Source organism: Phyllostomus discolor, chromosome 7 (genome assembly GCF_004126475.2).
Source record: "Phyllostomus discolor isolate MPI-MPIP mPhyDis1 chromosome 7, mPhyDis1.pri.v3, whole genome shotgun sequence".
Taxonomy (NCBI): Eukaryota; Metazoa; Chordata; class Mammalia; order Chiroptera; family Phyllostomidae; genus Phyllostomus; species Phyllostomus discolor.
This window is the reverse complement of record NC_040909.2, coordinates 50847976-50868948: the sequence shown is the minus strand read 5'-3', so window position 1 is coordinate 50868948 and position 20973 is coordinate 50847976. Positions and strand designations below refer to the sequence as shown.

Here is a 20973-nt window from a genome sequence, read left to right as displayed (position 1 = left end):
TGCGTGAAATATCTGAGATTTTCCTACCTACATTCTCTTCTAGGACTTTAATGGTGTCACGCTTTATATTAAGTCTTTTATCCACCTTGAATCTATTTTTGTATAAGGTGTAAGTTGGTGCTCGAGTTTCATTTTTTTGCACGTAGCTGTCCAGTTCTCCCAACACCATTTGTTGAAGAGGCTATTTTTATTCCATTTTATGTTGCTGCTTCCTTTGTCAAATATTAATTGACCGTAGAGGCTTGGGTTTATGTCTGGGCTCTCTGTTCTGTTCCATTGGTCCATGTGCCTGTTTTTATGCCAGTACCAGGCTGTTTTGATTACAGTGGCCTTGTAGTATAGTTTAATGTCAGGTATTGTGATTCCTCCTACTTTACTCTTCTTTCTCAAAATTGCAGCAGCTATTCGGGGTCGTTATGGTTCCATATAATTGTTGAAGTGTTTGTTCTATGTCTGTGAAATATGCCATTGGTACTTTAATCGGTATTGCATTGAATGTGTAGATTGCTTTTGGTAGTATGGACATTTTAATGATATTAATTCTTCCAATCCATGAACACGGTATATGTTTCCATTTGTTTGTGTCTTCCTTGATTTCTCTCCTCAGTGTTATGTAGTTTTCTGAATACAGGTCTTTTACCTCTTTGGTTAGGTTTATTCCTAGGTATTTTATTTTCCTTTTTGCTATTTCAAATGGGGTTTTTTTCTTGATTTCTGCTTCTGCTGTTTCATTGTTGGTGTACAGAAATGCCTTTGATTTCTGGATATTGACTTTGTATCCCGCTGTTTTACCAAATTCATTTATTAGGTCAAGCAGTTTTTGGTGGAGTCTATAGGATTTTCTATGTACACTATCATGTCATCTGCAAACAGTGACAGTTTTGTTTCCTCCTTTCCGATTTGGATTCCTTTTATTTCTTTTTCTTGTCTGATTGCTGTGGCTAGAACCTCCAGTACTATATTGAATAGAAGTGGTGAAAGTGGACATCCTTGTCTTGTTCCTGTTCTTAGTGGAAAAGATTTTAATTTTTGCCCATTGAGTATAATGTTGGCTGTAGGTTTCTCATATATGGCCTTTATTATGTTGAGGAATGCTCCCTCTATTCCCACTTTACTGAGTGTTTTTATCATAAATGGGTGCTGTACCTTATCAAATGCTTTTTCTGCATCTATTGATATGATCATGTGGTTTTTGTCTTTGCTTTTGTTTATGTGATGTATTACATTTACTGATTTGCGTATATTGTACCATCCTTGCATACCTGGAATGAATCCAACTTGGTCATGGTGTATGATCTTCTTAATGTACTGTTGGATGCGGTTTGCCAGTATCTTGTTGAGGATTTTAGCGTCAATGTTCATCAGCGATATTGGCCTGTAGTTTTCTTTCTTTGTTGTGTCTTTATCTGGTTTTGGGATTAAGATGATGTTGGCCTCATAAAAAGAGTTTGGTAGTCTTCCATCTTTTTGGATTTTTTGAAATAGTCTGTGAAGGATAGGTGTTAGTTCTTCCTTAAATGCTTTGTAGAATTCTCCTGTGAAACCATCTGGTCCAGGGCTTTTGTGTGTTGGGAGTTTTTGGATTACTGCTTCGATTTCTTTTGCTGTTATTGGTTTGTTGAGGCTTTCTGCTTCCATTTTATTGAGTTTTGGAAGGTTATATTTTTCTAGAAATTTGTCCATTTCATCTAGGTTTTCAAATTTCTTGGCATACAGCTCTTTGTAGTAATTTGTTACAATCCTTTGTATTTCTGTGGTATCTGTTGTAATCTCTCCTCTTTCATTTCTGATTGTGTTTATTTGGGTTTTCTCTCTTTTTTTCTTGATGAGTCTGCTTAAAGGCTTGTCGATTTTGTTTATCTTTTCAAAGAACCAACTCTTGGATTCATTGATCTTTAGAATTGTGCTTTTAGCCTCTATGTCATTTAATTCTGCTCTGATCTTGGTTATTTCCTTCCTTCTGCTTGCTCTGGGCTGTCTTTGTTGTTGTTCCTCGAGTTCTTGTAGATGTAGGGTTAGGTTGTTTGTTTGAAATGTTTCTAACTTTTTTAGGTGGGCCTGTATCGCTATGATCTTCCCTCTCAGGACTGCCTTGGCTGTGTCCCATAAGTTTTGGGTTGTTGTGAGTTCGTTTTCATTTGTTTCCAAAAACCGTTTGATTTCTTCCCTAATATCATTCTTGACCCATTCATTGTTTAATAGCATGCTGTTTAATCTCCACGAATTTGAGTGTTTTGGGTTTTTTTCCTTGTGGTTGGTTTCTAGTTTCAGTCCCTTGTGATCCGAGAAATTGCTTGGTATGATTTCAATTTTTTTGAAGTTGTTGAGGCTTGTTTTGTGTCCTATCATGTGGTCAATCTTTGAAAATGTTCCATGTACATTTGAAAAAAATGTGTATTTAGCTTCTTTGGGATGGAGGGTTCTGTAAATATCAGTAAAGCCCAGTTCGTCTAGGGTATTGTTCAATGCCACAATATCTTTGTTGATGTTTTGTTTGGAAGATCTGTCCATTTTTGATAGAGGGGTGTTAAAATCCCCCACAATAATTGTGTTGCTGTCCATATCTTTCTTGAAGTCCTCTAAGATTTTCTTTATGTATTTAGGTGCTCCTATGTTGGGTGCATATATATTTACTATGTTTATGTCTTCTTGGTGAATTCTTCCCTTGAGTATTATGAAATGACCTTCTGGGTCTCTCTTTATGGATCTTCTTTGGAAGTCTATTTTGTCAGATATGAGTATTGCTACCCCGGCTTTTTTCTCCTGTCCATTTGCTTGGAAAATTTGTTTCCAGCCCTTCACTTTCAACCTGTGCAGATCTTTATCCTGAGGTGGGTCTCTTGTAGACAGCATATGTGTGGGTCATGTTTTCTTATCCAATCAGCTATTCTATGTCTTTTGATTGGAGCGTTTAGTCCATTTACGTTTAAGGTTATTATTGATAGGTACTTATTCATTGCCTTTTATGTATGTGTGATCCTCTCTCACTCTCTCTTTTCCTTTCTTTCCTTAAAGCAGTCCCTTCAGCATCTCTTGCAGAGTTGGTTTAGTGGAGGTGTATTCTTTTAGACTTCTTTTGTCTGAGAAGCTTCTTATTTGGCCTTCTATCTTAATTGAGAGCCTTGCTGGGTAAAGTAGTTGTGGTTGCAGGCCTCTGGTTCTCATTACTTGGATTATTTCTTGCCATTCTCTTCTGGCTTGGAGTGTTTCCATTGAGAAGTCAGCTGTTAGCCTTATTGGGTCCCCCTTGTATGTTACTTCCTTCTTCTCCCTTGCTGCCTTTAAGATTCTCTCTTTGTCTTGAAATTTTGCCATTTTAATTATGATGTGTCTTGAGGTGGGCCTTCTTGGGTTCCTCTTGATTGGGACTCTCTGTGTTTCCTGTATTTGTGTGACTTTTTGTCTCATCAAATTAGGGAAGTTTTCCATCATCACTTGTTCAACTAGGTTTTCTATCCCTTGTTCTTCTTCTTCTCCTTCTGGTATCCCTATTATATGGATATTATTACGTTTCATATTGTCTTGCATTTCTCTTAATCCCTCTTCATTCTTTCTGAGCCTCTTTTCCCTTTCTTGCTCTTTCTGGGTGTTTTCTTCTATTTTGTCCTCTAGCTCGCTGATCCGATCTTCTGCTTCATCGATCCTGCTTTTCATTCCTTCTACTGTGTTCTTCATTTCAGAGATTGTATTCTTCATTTCCTCTTGGCCTTTGTTGAGAGTTTCTATTTCCTTTTTTATGCTGATGTAGTTTTCATTGAGTTCATTGTAGCTTCCCTGTAGTTTCTCGTAGCTCATTGTGAGCTCATTGAGCTTCCTGACAATCACTGCTTTGAATTCAATATCTGATAGTTGAATTGCCTCTGTTTCATTTAGCATTCTTTTTGAGGCTTCCTCCTTTCCTTTCATTTGGGGAGTATTTCTTTGTCTTCCCATTGTTTGTGAGACTCTTCTTGTTCATCTCAGCTTCTTATATTGATCTGTTCTGGCTCCCTCGGTTTATGATGTGAACTTCTTTAGTAGAGTAGCAGTGAGTTTCAGTGGTACTGTTTCCTTGACCTCCCAAGCTCGCTGGTCTTGGGCTGTTGTTTAAGTTGGCTTTGTGTTTGCCTTTGGGTTCTGATTGTTGTTGAGTCTTTCTTTGATGGTTCCTTCCCTCCAGCTGGTTAAATGTGGGTCACTCTGTCCACCACCTTCTATATTTTGTTGTGCTGGTGAGGGCAGGTTGTGTTGAGGCTGGTTCTTCTGTGTGTACAAGGTTTAAAGAAATCTTGTTCAGTTGTTTGTATTGGGTACTGTCTCTACTGTTTAGGTTGTATTTCCAGATAAGCCCTGGATTGAGGTTTGTGTGGTTACTACTCCCTCCTTCACCTTCTTCTGCTGTTATCTGTTAGTGGTTCCTTAGTTGTTGGGTTTCCTCTTCCAGTGGGTATCCTGGTGTTCACCTCCTCCACCTATTCTTTTTTGTCATCAGATGGAGGGGAGGGCAAAATGGTTTAAGACAGCTACCGAGAATTCTATGCTATTTACAGTAGTAGCAAGTAGGGAAGATATAGGAGATCCTTTCACTATGTATAGTGTTAACCGTGATCTTCCACCCAGCTAGCTGATTTTTAGAAAGGATGGAAAGAAGATAAGACTCTTGTTGGGGGAGGAAGGATTGTGCGTTGGGTCTATAAAGCAGAGAGGTTGTGGGCGGTCAGATTCTGGGGTAAGGTGAGAGTAAAGGGTAGTAAATAGGTGTAGTGTGTGAGAGAATAGAGTTAACCACTACAGTAATAGAGTTCAGGAAACTTTGAAATGGGCTAAGATCTTGGGGGGGGGGGGTGTTGTGAAGTAATTACACTTGCATGGAACAGCAGTTATTTACAATAATATTATGGCAACATTCATATGGCAGAGTCTATGAAATCTAGGTAATAAGGATATGAAGTACCAAACATTGAGTAGTATGCTTATAGGACACAGGTGAGTTAATGGACAGTAGATTAGTAATACGGTATAGAAAGAGATATCAGGGGAAAGCTGTGAGGTCATACAATAAAACCAGCCTAGCAAAGCAGGCTATACAAAAATAAGAGGGATCTAAAAATATTGTTTAAAAAAAAAAAAAAAGGATGTAGGAACACTGGAAAAATAATAATAATACAAATTTGCAATAACTTGCAGGTTCTTTGTAATAGCAGAGTGACATTTATCTCACTGTCCCAGCTGTTGTGATGCCCCTTCTTTGGGTTCAACTTTGGTCTTTTCACCGTTCCAGGCTTTTGTCTCACTTGTAGGTATTTAGGAAAAAATTTAAAAAAGAAAAAAAAATAGAAAAGGCAGACGAAGGCAGGAAGAAGAGATAAAATTGGAGGACAGGAAGGAGGAAGGAATAAAACAAGAAATCAGGTAAGAGAGGAAAAAGAAATCAAAAGAGAATAAAAACAATAAAACTTAAAAAATTAAAAATTGTTAAAAAAATAGAATCAAATTAAAAAGTCTCTTGATTTCAAAGTGGCCAAACCGGTTTTTCTGCTCTTGCTGGCTGAGGCAGTCTGAAGGTTGACTTGTTTGGCTTTTCTTCCTAGGCCCGTGGGGTTCGCACTGGCTCCGCAGCCGGCAGCCGCCCGGCGTGACCAGCGCGACCGGTGCGACCAGCGCGACCCTCGCTCCCCGCGCTCCGGTGAGCGGGCGAGGCCCGTCTGCGCCTGCACGGCCGTCTGCCGCACGCCGCTGCCCCCGCGGTTGGGCGGCCTGTCCGCAGCCTGCGCACTCACAGCTGGGGAGCAAACAGGCCAGAGCCACTGATCCCTTCAGGAGATTTCCCCAACAGTGTCTGTGTCCATCCACTCCTTCCTCTTGGGAAATTCCTCCCGATCGAGCCCGCCGCTCTCCAATGGCCCGGTTTCTCTCACCGCCAAAGCTCCAGCCAGAACGGTGACCCTGGGAGTCCGGGTCCGCAGGGCGACTCGGCTCTGGCGTTCACCGCCTCCAAAGCTGCTCGCCACCCGGTGTGCCCGCCAGCACCTGGACTCCTCCCAGAGCCGCCCAGACCTTGCTCGGCTGGGGAGGGAGCAGCTGACCTGGCTCTCTCCCACTAACCCTACGGCAAACCCAGCCGCGGCCCCCGGGCCTGGGGCTGCAGCCCCGGTACCACACGCCTGTCCCGGGAGCCTACCTTAATGCAGCGATCTGTTCTTTGTTCTTTCGGTTCTGCCACAATCCTTGGTCCTCCGTTCTCAAAAATGCTGAAATATGTTGGTTGCTTGCCTTTCCACTCCAAAGAACGGTCAGGACTCTCTCCCCTGAGCAGAGGAAAGCCAAATCTGCTCCTTCCTACTCCGACGCCATCTTAGATCCCCTAAAATACTTTTTTAAAAAAATGAAGCAAATATGGCAAAATGATAATTCATAAAACTAGGAGATAGGTATGTGAGTGTTCAAATTATTCTTTTGAGTCTTTTTTAATTAATAAAAGGTCTTCTGATAACTTTATAAAATCAGGTGTATTTCATATAATTTTACTAATAACAAGAACTGAGATTTATATAGTATTTTACAGTCTTTGCAGTATGTCATATAGTTCCCCTGCCCCTAACTGTATGAGAAATTCTCCCTGTTTATAAATGAAGAAGCTGAGACTTAGAGATGTTATATATTTGCTTACCTACTAAGTAATTGACAGAATTAGACCTACAATTATAATATTTTGTCTTTCAAGCTAATGCTTTTACATCATATCACAGGATATACATTATCTTATAACTAGAATAAATTTTCATCTGAGAAGTTTGAGATTTTTTTACATAAACATTTGAAATATAATTGCTTTTAGCTCTGCCTTATGAGTGGAGAAATCATTCAGATGTCTCCTCAGATGAGCCTCATCTTTGAAGTAATGGACCTTTCCAGGCCTCAGTAAGTTCATAATTTAATATAATAGTAGTTTGTTTATTTGTTTGTTCACTCATTCACTTAATAAGTTTTTTTTTATTATGTTTCAGAAGATGAGTTAGGCACTAGGAATACAAAGATGAGTAAGACACAGTTTTATGAGTCATCCACATTTAGGGATGAGAAGCATGATAATAAGTAATTCCAATATAGAGCTACATGTAAGTGCTCCAAGAATATGGAGAGGGTGGGTGCCCCAAAGGAGAGTGGATAGAGGACCATGGAAAGTGTTTGAGTGTTTGATCTGGTTTTGAGAGGAGTAAGACTTCTCCAGGGAGATTGGTGGGGTCAGGCATTCCAAGTCATGACAAAATGCAAAGACCTGAAGCTGTGGCATGCCTAGGGAACTGCAACTTCCAATAGTGTAGTTCAGTGTATGTCAGGCTATATAGAGAAAGACAGGAGGCCAGGTCACGAAGGGCCTTATAAATCATGCAAAGTAGAAGCTAATAAACTGCTGGGTACTGCTGATATAAAAGCAACACTGGAAAAAGAAAATTCACCTTTTTTTCTCTAGCCTGCCACAGTAAGCCGCTGTGGCATGATTTATTTGGAACCCTCACAGTTAGGATGGGATCCACTTGTGTCTTCATGGCTGAGTTCACTGCCAGAACCTTTACAGGAACCAGATCATCAGGCTCTTCTGAGAGGACTTTTTGACTGGTTAATACCACCCACTTTAACGCTTCGTAAGAAAAAATGCAAGGTAACACTAATCTGACCCACTCATGTTTCTAAGTTTCTTTAGTTTTCATTCAATTTGATTAAGTCTACAGGCACAATGACAGGATAAATAACTAAAATCACTTTCTCCTTAGACATATACTGTTCATTAAAAAAAATGAAATGCTTATTGTGACAATCAGTGGTTCACATGCAGTTTTAAGAAATAAGTGAAATTCACCAAAGGGAGTAGGATCAAGGGTGGAAGACAAGGACAGGTGGGGTGGGAGGGAGTAAAGGAGAAAAATGGAGACAACTGTACTTGCACAACAATTTTTAAAAAAGAAGTTAAAAAAGGAAATAACAGAAATTTCATGTACATTTTACCCAATTTTCCTCAATGTTAACATTTTGCATGACTATATTACAGTATCACAAGGGGATATTGATGTTCATACTCTTTACTGATCTTATTCAGATTCCCCTAGTTATACTCAAGTGTGTGTATGTGTGTATATCAATATTTATCCCTCTGGATATTATTTAAAAATTTTAAAATAAAAATTATATATAAATTGTACATCATGATTTGATATACATACATACAGTAAAATTATTACTATAGTCAAGCTAATTATATCATCTCAGATAGTTACCATTTTTTGTGTGTATGTGTATATGTATGGTGAGAATACCTAAATCTACTCTCAGCAAATTTCCAATACTGATACAGTATTGTACCAATATTATTACCTATAGTCATTATGCTGTACATTAGATCTCTGGACTTATTTATCCTACATAACTGCAACTTTGTACCTTTATTCAGGGTCTCCCTATTTTCCCCATCTTTCTACCTCTAGTAAACAACACTTTACTCTCTGGTTGTATGTATTCAACTTTTAGATTCCATGTGTAAGTGAGATCATATAGTTTATTCTTTCCTGTGTCTGGCTTATGTCACTTATTATAATATCTTCTTTAATCCATGTTGTTGCAAATGGAAGGATCCCTTTTTAAGGTTGAATAATATTCCATTATAAAAATATAATTTCTTGATCCATTCATCCATCAACAGACTCTTAGTTTGTTTCCATATCTTGGCTACTGTGAATAAGGCTACAATAAACATGAAAATATAGATATCCCTTTGAGGTACTGATTCATTTTCTTTGGTTATATCCCTTGAAGATGGATTGCTGAATCATATGGCAGTTCTGTTTTAGTTTTTTCAGGCTCCTCCATACTGGTTTCCATAATGGCTGTACCAATGTATATTCCTACCAACAGTGCACAAATTTTTTATTTTCTCTACATCCCAACCAATACTTGCTATCTTTAATTTTTTTTATAATAGCTACCCTAACAGGTGTGATTTCATATCGTATAGTGGTTTTGATTTGCATTTCAATGATGATTAGTGATGTTGAGTGCCTTTTCACCTGTTGGTCATATGTATATCTCCTTTGGAAAAAATATCTATTCAAGTCCTTCACCCATTTTTAAATTGTGTTGATAGGTGTTTTTTTGCTTTTGAATTGTATGAGTTTTTTATATATTTTGGATATTAACCCCTTATCAAATATATGGTTTGCAATATTTTCTCTCAATCCATAGGTTGCTTTTCATTTTGTTTCATTTGCTACTGTGCTTTTAGTTTGATGTAGCCCTGCTTCTTAATTTTTGCTTTTGTCTGATCTTTTGGGGTCATATTTTAAAAAATCATTTCTAAGGTCAATATCAAGGAGCTTATTCACTATGTTTTCTTCTAGGAGTTTTATGATTTTCTTCTAGGAGAACACTATAGTCTTCTAGGAGTTTTAAGTCTTACATTTAAGTCATTAACCCATTTTGGATTGATATTTGTGTGTGGTGTGAGATAAGGACCCAATTTCATTCTTTTATGTATGGATATACAATTTTCCAAATGCCATTTATTGAACAGATTATCTTTTCCTCATTGTGTGTTCTTGGTACCCTTGAGCAAAGATCAGTTGACTGTACATGTTTGGATTTATCTCTGGGCTTTCTGTTCTGTTCCATTTGTTTTTATGTCAGTACCATACTGTTTTGATTACCAAAGCTTTATAATACAATGGTTCCCCCCTTATCTATGTGAAGTATTTTCTAAGACTCTCAGTGGATGCCTGAAACTGCAGATCACACTGAACCCTATGTATAATATTTTTTCTATAGATACATACCTTTTCACTTAAAGGAAATACTTTACCACTTCTGTATGGCATACCTAATTGCTAGCATCGCTATTATTGACCTCTTAGAGCCATTATTAAGTAAAATAAGAGTTACTTGAAGAGAAGTACTGTGATATCATAACAGTCAATCTGATAACCTACATAGTTATTAAGTGACTATCTGCAGGTAGAAAAGGTATGATTCACATCCTGGGCAGGACAAAGTAGGGTGGAACAAGATTTCATCATACTATTTATAATGATGCACATTGTAAGTTGTGTATTTCTGGAATTTTCTATTTAATATTATGGACCATGTTTGACTGTGGGTAACTGAAACCAGAGAACATGAAACTGTGGATAAGGGGATGTTGCTATAATGGTGATGGATAAATTGCTTTTACTCTACTACAAAAAAATTAAAGGACAAAGTATTAAAAACAACTATAACTAAATTATATTAATGGATTGGTAATGTAAAGACATGTTAATTGTGACATCAATAGCATATAATGTAGAGAAAGGAGAGGTAAATGTGGAGGGGTCTTGTACAGAAATAAAATTAAGTTGCTATCAGCTTAAAATAGACTGTTATAAAAATTGTTATGTAAGCCCCTACCTACAGAAGTCACACAAAACACAGCAAAACCCAAAGAGAAATGACAGAAAGAAGAACGGAAGAATGATAAGACAAACAGAAAATAGTTAACAAAATGGCAATAGTACATCCTTCTTTTATCAATCATTATTTTAAAAGTAAATGGGTTATACTTTCCAATAAAAGATACAGTGAAGCTAAATAGAATAAAAAAAAACCAAGATCCAACTTTATGTTGTGTAGAAAAAATTCAATATAAATTCAAGGACATACATAGGCTAAAAGTGAAGAAATGGATAAAGGTATTACATGTAAATGGAATATAAAAAAAAACAGGGGTAGCTATAATTATATCAGACAAGTAGACTTTAAGTCAAAAATTGTCTCTAGACTTCTGGCCAAGATGGAGGCATAGGTAGATACACTTTGCCTCCTCAAACAACCAGAAGGAGAACAACAACAAATTTAAAAACAAAAAATAACCAGACCTGCCAGAAAATTGAACTGTATGGAAGTCTGACAACCAAGGAGTTAAAGCAGAAACATTCATCCAGACTAACAGGAGGGGAAGAGATGGGCAGCTGGGGCGGAGAGGATTCACAGCAAGCAGCTGCTGGAGGACCAGGGCAGGCAAGGCAGTGGCTGGCAGAGAAGGTGGTCCTACATTTGCATGCAGATAAACTGGGAGGAACAACTGGGGAGCAAGACAGACTGCGTAGCCCAGGGTTCCAGTGTGGGGAAATAAAACCTCAAAACCTCTGACTGAAAAAATCATGTGCAGGTTAAAGCAGCAGGAAAAACTCCCAGCCTCACAGGAGAGTTCATTGGAGAGACCCACAGGGTCCTAGAATGTATACAAGCCCCCACCCACCCGTGGAATCAGCACCAGAAGAGCCCAATGTGCTTGTGGGTAGCAGAGGAAGTGACTGAAAGTCTTTTAAGAACTGAGAAAGTGGTATTGTTCCCTCTTGGACTCCTGCCCCACATATAGTGCCACAACACAGCAATGTGGGTTGCCCCACCCTGGTGAATATGTAAGGCTTTCCCCTTACTACTTAACAGATGCACCCAGACAAAAAATATGGCCCAAAGGAAAGAACATATCAAAGCTCCAAAAATACAACTAAGCGATGAAGAGATAGCCAACCTGTCAGGTGCACAGTTCAAAACACTGGTAATCAGGATGCTCACAGATATGGTTGAGCATGGTCACAAAATAGAGGGAAAAGTGACAGCTATGCAAAGTGAAATAAAGGAAAATGTACAGGGAACCAACAGTGAGGGTAAGGAAATTGGGACTCAAATCAATGTTTTGGAGCAGAAGGAAGAAATAAATATTCAACCAGAACAAAATGAAGAAACAAGAATTCAAAATATGAGGAGAGGCTTAGGAACCTCTGGAACAACTTTAAATGTTCCAACATCCAAATTATAAGAGTGCCAGAAGGAGAAAAAGAAGACCAAGAAGTGGAAAACTTATTTGAAAAAAAAATAATGAAGGAAAACTTCTCCAATCTGGCAAAGGAAATAGACTTCCAGGAAGTCCAGGAAGCTCAAGAGAGTCCCAAAGAACTTGGACCCGAAGAGGAACATACCAAGGCACCTCATAATTACATTAGTCAAGATTAAAGATAAGGAGAGAAAAAGCCGCAAGAGAAAAGGAGACAGCTACCTACAAAGGGGTTCCCATAAGACTCTCAGCTGATTTCTCAAAAGAGACCTTGGAGGCAAGAAGGTGCTGGAAAGAAGTACTTGAAGTCATGAAAGACAAGGTCCTACATCCAAGATTGCTCTATCCAGCAAAGCTTTCATTTAGAATGGAAGGACAGATAAAGTGCTTCTCAGATAAGGTCAAGTTCAGGGAGTCCATCATCACCAAGTCCTTATTATATGAAATGTTAAAGGGACTTCTGTAAGAAAAAAAAAAGAACAAAAATACAAACAGTAAAATAACAGTGAACTCAAACTATCAATGACTAAACCTAAAAACAAAAACAAAAATGAACTAAACAAACAACTAGAATAGGAACAGATTCACAGAAATGAAGATCACATGGAGAGTTATCATTGGAGAGGGGGAGGGGGAGGGAGGAGAATGGAGGGAGAAGGCACAGATAATAAAAAGCATAACTGATTGGTACAAAATAGGGATAGGTTAAGAATAGTATGGGAAATGGAGAAGCCAAAGAACTTATATGTATGACTCATGGACATGAACTAAGGTGGGAGATTGATGGGGTTGGGGGGGGGATACAGAGTGGAGGGGAATAAAAGGGAGAAAAAATGGGACAACTGTAATAGCATAATCAATAAAATATATTAAAAAATTGTCTCTAGAGACAAAGTAGGTCATTATATAATGATTAAATATGGTCAATTCAACAGTTTTAAATATATACATCCAACATTGGAGCATCTAAATATATAAAACAAATATTAAAAGATCTGAGAATAGAATTTGATAGCAATACAATAATAGTAGAGACTTCAATATACTAGTTTCAGTACGGGATAGAATATCCAGCAGAAAATCAGTAAGAAACAGTGGATTTGAACACTATGAAACCAATGGACCTAACAGACATATTCAAAGCTTTTCACCTAACTGTAGAATACACATTATTCTCAAGTATATATATAACATTCTCCAGGATATATCAAAAAACAAGTCAGCAAATTTAAGATTTAATTTATACTTACTTTTTAAACCACTATGGAATGAAACTAGAATCAGTAATGGCAAGAAACCAAATAAGGGGAAACTAAATAACACAGTTGAACAACCATTTTGTCAAAGAGGAAATCAAAAGGTAAATCTAAAAACATTTTTATTATTGTTTATGCTATTACATTGTCCCAATGCTAAAAATTGTCCCATTTTTTTTCCTCCTTTATCCCCTTCCACCCAGCCCACCCCCACTTCCATAATCAGTCCTCACACTGTTGTCCATGTCCAAGGGTTCTTCAAATATGCTTTTTGGTTAATCCCCTTATCCTCTTTCAAACAGTCCCCAACTCCTTGCTCCCCTCTTACCACTGTCAGTCTATTCCATGATTCCATGCCTCTGGTTCTATTTTTCTCATTAGTTAATTTTGTTCATTAGGTGCCTCTTACAAGTGAGATCATATGGTATTTGTCTTTCACTCTGGTTTCTTTCACTTAGCATAATATTGCCCAGTTTCATCCATGATGTCAAAAAAGCAACAACTTCTTTCTTTCTGCTGAGTAGTATTCCATTGTGTACATGTACCACAGCTTTTTTATCCACTCATCTACTGATGGTCACTTGGGCTGTTTTAAACACTTGACTATTGTAAATAGCATTGCTATGAACATTGAGGTGCATAAGTTCTTTTCAATTGGTATTTCAGGATTCTTAGGGTATATTCCAAGTAGTAAAATGGCTGGGTCACGAGTCAGTTCTATTTTTAATTTTTTGAAGAAACTCCATACTGTTTTTTTTACAATGGCTGCACCAGTCTGCACAACAGTGCACTAGGGTTCCCCTTTCTCCACATCGTCACCAGTACTTGTTGTTTGTTGATTTATTAATGATAGCCATTCTGACAGATATGAGGTGATATCTCATTATGGCTTTAATTTGCCTCTTTGATGGCTAGTGATATTGAGTATTTTTTCATGCCTATGCGCCATCTCTGTGTTATCCTTGGAGAAGTGTCTATTCAGGTCCTTTGCCTATTTTTTAATTGGGTTGTTTGTCTTCCTCATGTTTAGTCATATGCGTTCTTTATATATTTTGGACATTAAACTCTTATCCAATATATCATTGCCAAATATACTCTCCCATATAGTGGTCCCCTTTTCATTTTGATAATGGTTTCTTTAGCCATGCAGACTTTTTAATTTGCCAAAGTCTCATTTGTTTATTCTTTCTTTTATTTTCCTTGCCCTATAATATACATAAACAAACATATTGCTACATGGAATGTCTGAAATTTTACTGCCTATGTTTTCTACTAGGACTTTTATGGTATCACAACTTATATTTATGTTCTTTATCCATCCTGAGTTTGTTCTGGTGTATGGTGTAAGTTGGTGGCCTAGTTTTTGTTTGTTTGTTTGTTTGTTTGTTTGTTTTTGCATGTAACAGTTCAGTTCTCCCACCAGCATTTATTGAAGAGAGTGTTTTTACTCCATTGTATGACAATTCCTCCTTTGTCAAATATTAATTGACCATAGAGTCATTGGTTTATTTCTGTGTTCTCTATTCTGTTCCATTGATTTATGTGTCTATTCCTATGCCAGTACCACACTGCTTTGATTATAATGGCCTTGTAGTATAGTTTAATATCAAGTATTGTAATCCCTCCAACTTTGTTCTTCTTACGATTGCTGAGGCTACTTTGGGTTTTTTGGTCCCATATAAATTTTTGAAGTATTTATTCTAGATATATGAAAAAATCCATTGGTATTTTAATAGGTGTTGTGTTGAATCTATAGATTGATTTGGGTAGTATGGCATTTTAACAGTGTTAATTCTTCCAATCCACAACAGGGTATATACTTCCATTTATTTCTGTCTTCCTCAATTTCTTTCTTCAGTGTTCTATAGTTCTCTGAATAGATATCTTTTACATTCTTGCTTAAATTTATCCCTGGGTACTTTATTTTTCTTATTGCTATAGTAAATGAAAGTTCTTCTTAGTTTCTCTTTCTAATAATTATTGTTTATTATGATTATGTTTATTATGGTAGAAGAATGCCATCAGTTTCTGAATATTGACTTTGTATTCTGCTCTTTTGCTGAATTCACTTATTAGGTTGAGCAGTTTCTGGTGGCTATCATAGTGTTTTATATGTACACTATCATGCTGTCAGAAAATGACAGTTTTACTTCCTCTTTTCTTTTTTTGAGTTTTTTCCTTGAGGTTGGTTTCTAGTTTCGAGTCATTGTGATCTGAGAGTATGCTTGATATGATTTCAATTTTCTTGAATTTGTTAAGGTTTGTTTTGTGTCCTGCCATGTGATCAATGATAATTGAAACTGATCCATGTGTATTTGAAAATAATGTACATTCTGCTTCTTTGGTATGAAATGTTCTGTAAATATCAATTAAGTCTATTTGATCTGGAGCAGGTGCGTCCAAGCTTTTGGCATCTCTGAGCCACACTGGAAGAAGAGTTGTCTTAGGCCATACATTAATTACATTGTGACACATAATCACAAAAAAAATCTGATAATGTTTTAAGTAAATTTATGATTTTGTGTTGGGCCACAGGTTGGACACCCTGATCTAGGGTGTTGTTCAATGAAAACCTTGTGAATTCTTTGTTTGGAAGATCTATCCATTGTTGACAATGGGGTGCTAAAATCTCCTATAATGACTGCATTGCTGTTTATCTCCTTAAATATCTCCATATTTTCTGTATGTATTTAGGTGCTTTTATGTTGGGTGCATATATGTTTACAAAAATTATATCCTCTCAATGGAAAGCTCCCTTGATATGAAGTAGATGCTTGGTATGATTTCAATCTTCTTAAATTTATTGAGACTTGTTTTCTATGCTAAGATGTGGTCTTTCCTAGAAAATATTCCATGTGCATTTGTAAAGTATATATATTCTTCTGTTTTGGGGTGAAATGCTCTTAAGATATCAATTAAATCCATTTGATCTAGTGTGTCATTTAATGCCACTGTCTTCTTATTGCTATTTTACCTGAAAGATCCATCCACTGAGGAAAATGGGTGTTAAAATCCCCTATATGACTGTATTTCTGTTTATCTCTCCTTTTATGCTTATCAAGATATGCTTTACATATTCAGATGCTCCTATGATGGGTGTGTAATTATTGGGGGAGGATAAGCAAAAGTCTCAGAGCTTCCAGAAATCTGCCTTAGTTATTAAACTTAATCACTGAGATAACAACCTCCAGCTGTACTCAGCAGCCCAGCTTAAGCTCCACAAAGTGGAGCAGAGTAATTTCTGCAGGTGGTGGGGAGCGCAATTGCTTCCCCTCAGGCTGATGCCATTTGGAGAGGAGTCCTCTGCCTGAGAAAGATGGCTTCTACAGTATGAGGAATGATTCAGCACAGGGATTCTGGCAGCTGTTCCTTCAGATCTCTCCCCAGAGCCACCAACCACAGACTCTCTTCATGTATCTCTAGTCCACTGTGTCGTTCCTCTGCAAGAACCCAGGTTAAGTGGCTGCAAATGTGTGTGTTGGCCCTTTTAGAGGCTCTCTGTGTCTCCAGCAATCTCTCCCTGGTGGACAGAAACCTTTCTGCTTTTCATAGCCATAGGTTATTTGGGTTCTTTTCCTGGATCTGGTGCTGTAGGCTGGAGAGCCCAGCTTGGGGATTAGAATCCACACTTCTTAAGGAACCCCCTGGCCTGAGATATCCCTCTGAAACTTTAACTGCCACCCGTAGGAGCCCAGCCAGCCCTCTTGCACCTCCTCTGCAGTTTGTACCAGTCTTGTTGTGGTGATGTGGCTTATTTTGTCTGCTTGTGATTATAAGGCTTCTCTCCAGCTAGTGTTCAGCTGGTTAATCAGGATGATTTTTCTGTAATTTAGTTGTAATTCCAGTTTGGTCCTGGAAGGAGGTTTGTGCAGCTTCTACTTACTCCTCCACCATCCTGGGACCTCAAGAGATTTTTAAAATTATGCATACAGTTTAAATTCTTTAAGTTTAAATGTTATAAAGAACTCATAAAAACAATGTTTGCTTTTATCATTTTTAACATATTTATCTTCTTTTATTTTTCAAATAAGATGAAAGAAAATATATTCTTTTCACTTTGCAGGAATTGATTCCTACAAGTGATAGCAATTTGGTTGTGTCTCTCACTCGTCTCTTTGAAGTACTACTCTGTGATGTGGTAGAAAATGATCCTACAAGCAAGCACATTCGTGTTTGGATTATGGTTGGTTTTTTTCTTAATGTGGTTTTTCATTACAGAATGAAATATGCATCTGACAAATGATGCTCGTACTGAGAAAGACATTGTAAGATGTAGACCTGTTTTTTTTTTTGGTGAGCACTGAAAGAACAGCTGAAGACATTAAACTTTCCCTGACCTGGTATTTTGATTAAAAAAACCTCATACTTTTTTAAAAAATTAAAATATGTTGGAATGGACCAAATATACCCTGTTATTGATACAATATAATAATGTGTTTAATAATAAGGTGACAATATAATCCCATGTGAACTTTACTAATCCAATATGGATTTTAGGTGAATTGATTTTGTTTTAATGTTAAGCCAGAATGTGGATTGCAAGAAACTGGCTACAAAAGACAAGGAGCAGGCATCCAATCAGGTAGGTAGAGTATTGCTGGCAGAATCCATAGAGCACATGGGTAGGGAGAAGTCTGTGGTCCAGGTTAGCTAATGTCTAGAGGTCAGAGAAGGCCAGAGAACGTGACTGTGAGGGAGCCAAAGGAAAGAGGTATTTTGCTTTCCTACCTGATATATGCTACTTTCCCATGTACCACCTTATTTTTAAAGCCTAATCCTCTGTACTCAGTCTACCTTCTATTCTATGGTAAAAGTAGTTTCCTCCTATTGTTTCCTCTTCATTTTGTTCCCACAGAAAATTTACCTCAGACATCTCACATTTCAGGGTTCACTGGTAGTAATGATCCCTTCCTTTCCCCTCCCCATTTGTCTTTATTTTCCTTCATTTTAGAAGAAATTGAATAGACATTTGAAGTATAATTTATTTATATCTCCTTTTCTTCCTAGGTTTGGAACAGCCTTTCTCAGAACTAGTTTTTAATATTCTTCCTAGTGCATCAGTGTTACCTTTCTGTAAAATAAAAGTGTCCTCAGAATAGTTTACATATATCACTTTAATTTATTATATCTCCTTTTCTTCCTAGGTTTGGAACAGCCTTTCTCAGAACTAGTTTTTAATATTCTTCCTAGTGCATCAGTGTTACCTTTCTGTAAAATAAAAGTGTCCTCAGAATAGTTTACATATATCACTTTCATGTTATATAGTTCCTGAAATTTTTCATTCTGTCGGTAAACCTAAACTCCTAAAATTATTTAAGTGGTTAAGAATCATTTTTAGACTAATATATATCGATACCTGGTTGGATTTTTTTCTCTTAAAATATATTTGAATCTAAAAAGCCAATTAAGCAAATAAGCAGAACAGAAACAGAATCATAGATATGGGGGTCATTTGGAGAGTTATCAGCCAGGGTGGGGAGGGGAAGAAGGGGGAAAATGTGCAGGAATTAAGAAATACAAATTAGAAGGTACAAAACAGATAGGGGGATGTTAAGAACAGTATACAAATAGAGTAGCCAGCCAACTTACATGCATGAGCCATGGACATGAACTAAGGGGAGAGATTGCAGGGGGGAATGGGGTACTGGATGGAGGGGGGCAAAGGAAAAAGTTGGTATAACTGTAATAGCATAATCAATAAAATGTATTTTAAAAAAAGTAAATACAAATAAAAATATATTTGATGGATTTGCAAACTAGATAAGGCATGTGCCTAGAGTAAAATTCAAAGGCAAAAGTAGGTTTTCCATCCATACCAGTTCCCCAGCCACTCTCAGGGCAATGACTATTACCAGTGCCTAGGCAGCCTTCTAGAGGTATTTGATGAATACTCTTCTCTATATATATTTTTTACACATGTTAGTATAGCACACATACTTGTTTGCATCTTTTCTCACAATATGTCTTGGAGATTATTCCATATCAGTTGAGTTACCTTCTTCCTTATTATCTGCATTTATTCCAGTGTATATAGCATAACCCAATTAAGCAGATCCCTATTGAAGAACATTTGGATTCCTTCTGAACTTTTGCTATTACAAACAATGCTGCAGTGAATTTTCTTATACATATATCATTTTAACAGTTGGGAATATATTTCAGGATAAAGTCCCAAAAGAGAAATTGCTAGATTACTTGGCATGGACATTTTAAATTTAGACAGCTATTGCCAGAGAAAGACTCTTCATGTGATTTAGCTGTGCTCCAGTCAATTTTATTTATAGATCTGATCTTTTCCAAGTAGGGTAACCAGACCTTAATATGTTAAATTGTAATTAATTTGTTAAAAGCTTATTTTAATAGTTTAAATTAATTATTATTATTATTATTTTTACCAACAGGCCTGCTTTATATTTTCTTTGATTTGGTCCATTGGAGCAAGTTGTGATACAGATGGTCGTGTTGTTTTTGATTCTTTCCTACGATTAATCATATTGGGAAAAGATGAAAGCAACCTAGTGCCTCACTCTGTGGGTAAATGGGAATGCAACTTCGATGAAAAAGGCTTAGTCTATGATTACATGTATGAGGTATGACATAAAATGATGTTATGATAAGTTATAACCCACAAAGTTTTGGATCAGCAGGCAAAACTCCTGAATTCCCATCCTAGAGTTATTTTGCATCCTGTGGGTAGCATTTTAGTTCCTTCTCTTTAGTTTCTCCTTCTGTAATATGTAGGAAGATGGAAAAACTCACTTTAAGAATAGTTTACAATTTCATGTTTAAGTTAAATCTATTTCTGCATTTTAAAAAAGGATTTACAAAAAGATTATTTGAAACAGCAACATTTGAATAATCATTTTATTCATGCAAATTTTACTTAACAAACTCATAAGATCTGGGTGGAACCTAGGTACAATTTTATCTAAGTCTCAAGATTCATAGATTAAGAAACAAATCTATAAAGGCAAATGACTAGAAGAGTCAGGACTTGATCCAAGTGCTCTTAACTTCCAGTGCAGAAATCTTTCTCTAAAATCATGCTAACACAGAATTTTAAGAATATTACCTTAAAGAGAGTTTCATCTTCATTAGTCACAGTAAGAAGTCAATGCAATAATTTCTAAAGCTAAAAACCAAGAGGTGATAACACAAGCATATTCTTTAAGAATCTCAGGCAAATATCAAACCTTCCATAAAGAGCTAAAGGTAATTGCTGCTGGAGAGGAGAAAATGGTAGTGGGAGACTGATGGGTTGTTTTTCAATTACAGTTGACATTCAATGTTATATTGGATTCAGGTGTACAGCATGGTGTTCTATAACATATGAAATGATCCCTCCAATAAGTCTTATACCCACCTGACACCATACATAATCATTATATTATTGACTGTGTTCCATAAGCTGTACTTTACATCCCCATGACTATTTTGCAACTACCAATTTGTATTTTTTTTATCATGATAGGTTTTTATTAGGTTATTGTAAGAGATCCTTTAAATGAAGGCTAAAGTCTATTTTATACTACATACACAACTATGCAATATACTGAAATCATATTAAACAATAGTTAAATATTTCATACTAATTTAAATGCATACTCTTTAGAAATATAAATCAGCAAATAGAGGGTTCATAAACATCTTGGGTATGTAATAAATTCCTAGTATGTATTTACTACTGTGCAGGTGCAGTGGAATCTGTATAAAATGCAGTCCCTGACTCCTAGGAGGTAATACTTGGAAGGAACAAAACGGATGAATAAAGCTTTTCAGTAATTTTTGTGTAGATGTGCTAATCTATGTGGTACATGCCATAGGTGTCAGGAGAGAATGGGAGTGGCAAGAGAAATGCAGTCTGGGAGACTAACA

At 36.9% G+C, this 20973-nt stretch overlaps 1 protein-coding gene across 1 annotated transcript in view; it reads left to right on the top strand.

Annotated features, from left to right (window-relative positions):
* Nucleotides 1–20973, top strand: part of DNAH12 (dynein axonemal heavy chain 12) — a 275242-nt gene that overhangs the window by 119240 nt on the left and 135029 nt on the right. Inside the window, 4 exon segments of the mRNA XM_028518986.2 lie at nucleotides 6818–6904; nucleotides 7454–7642; nucleotides 17162–17281; nucleotides 19500–19705. Coding sequence (XP_028374787.1) covers nucleotides 6818–6904; nucleotides 7454–7642; nucleotides 17162–17281; nucleotides 19500–19705 — 602 coding nt within the window.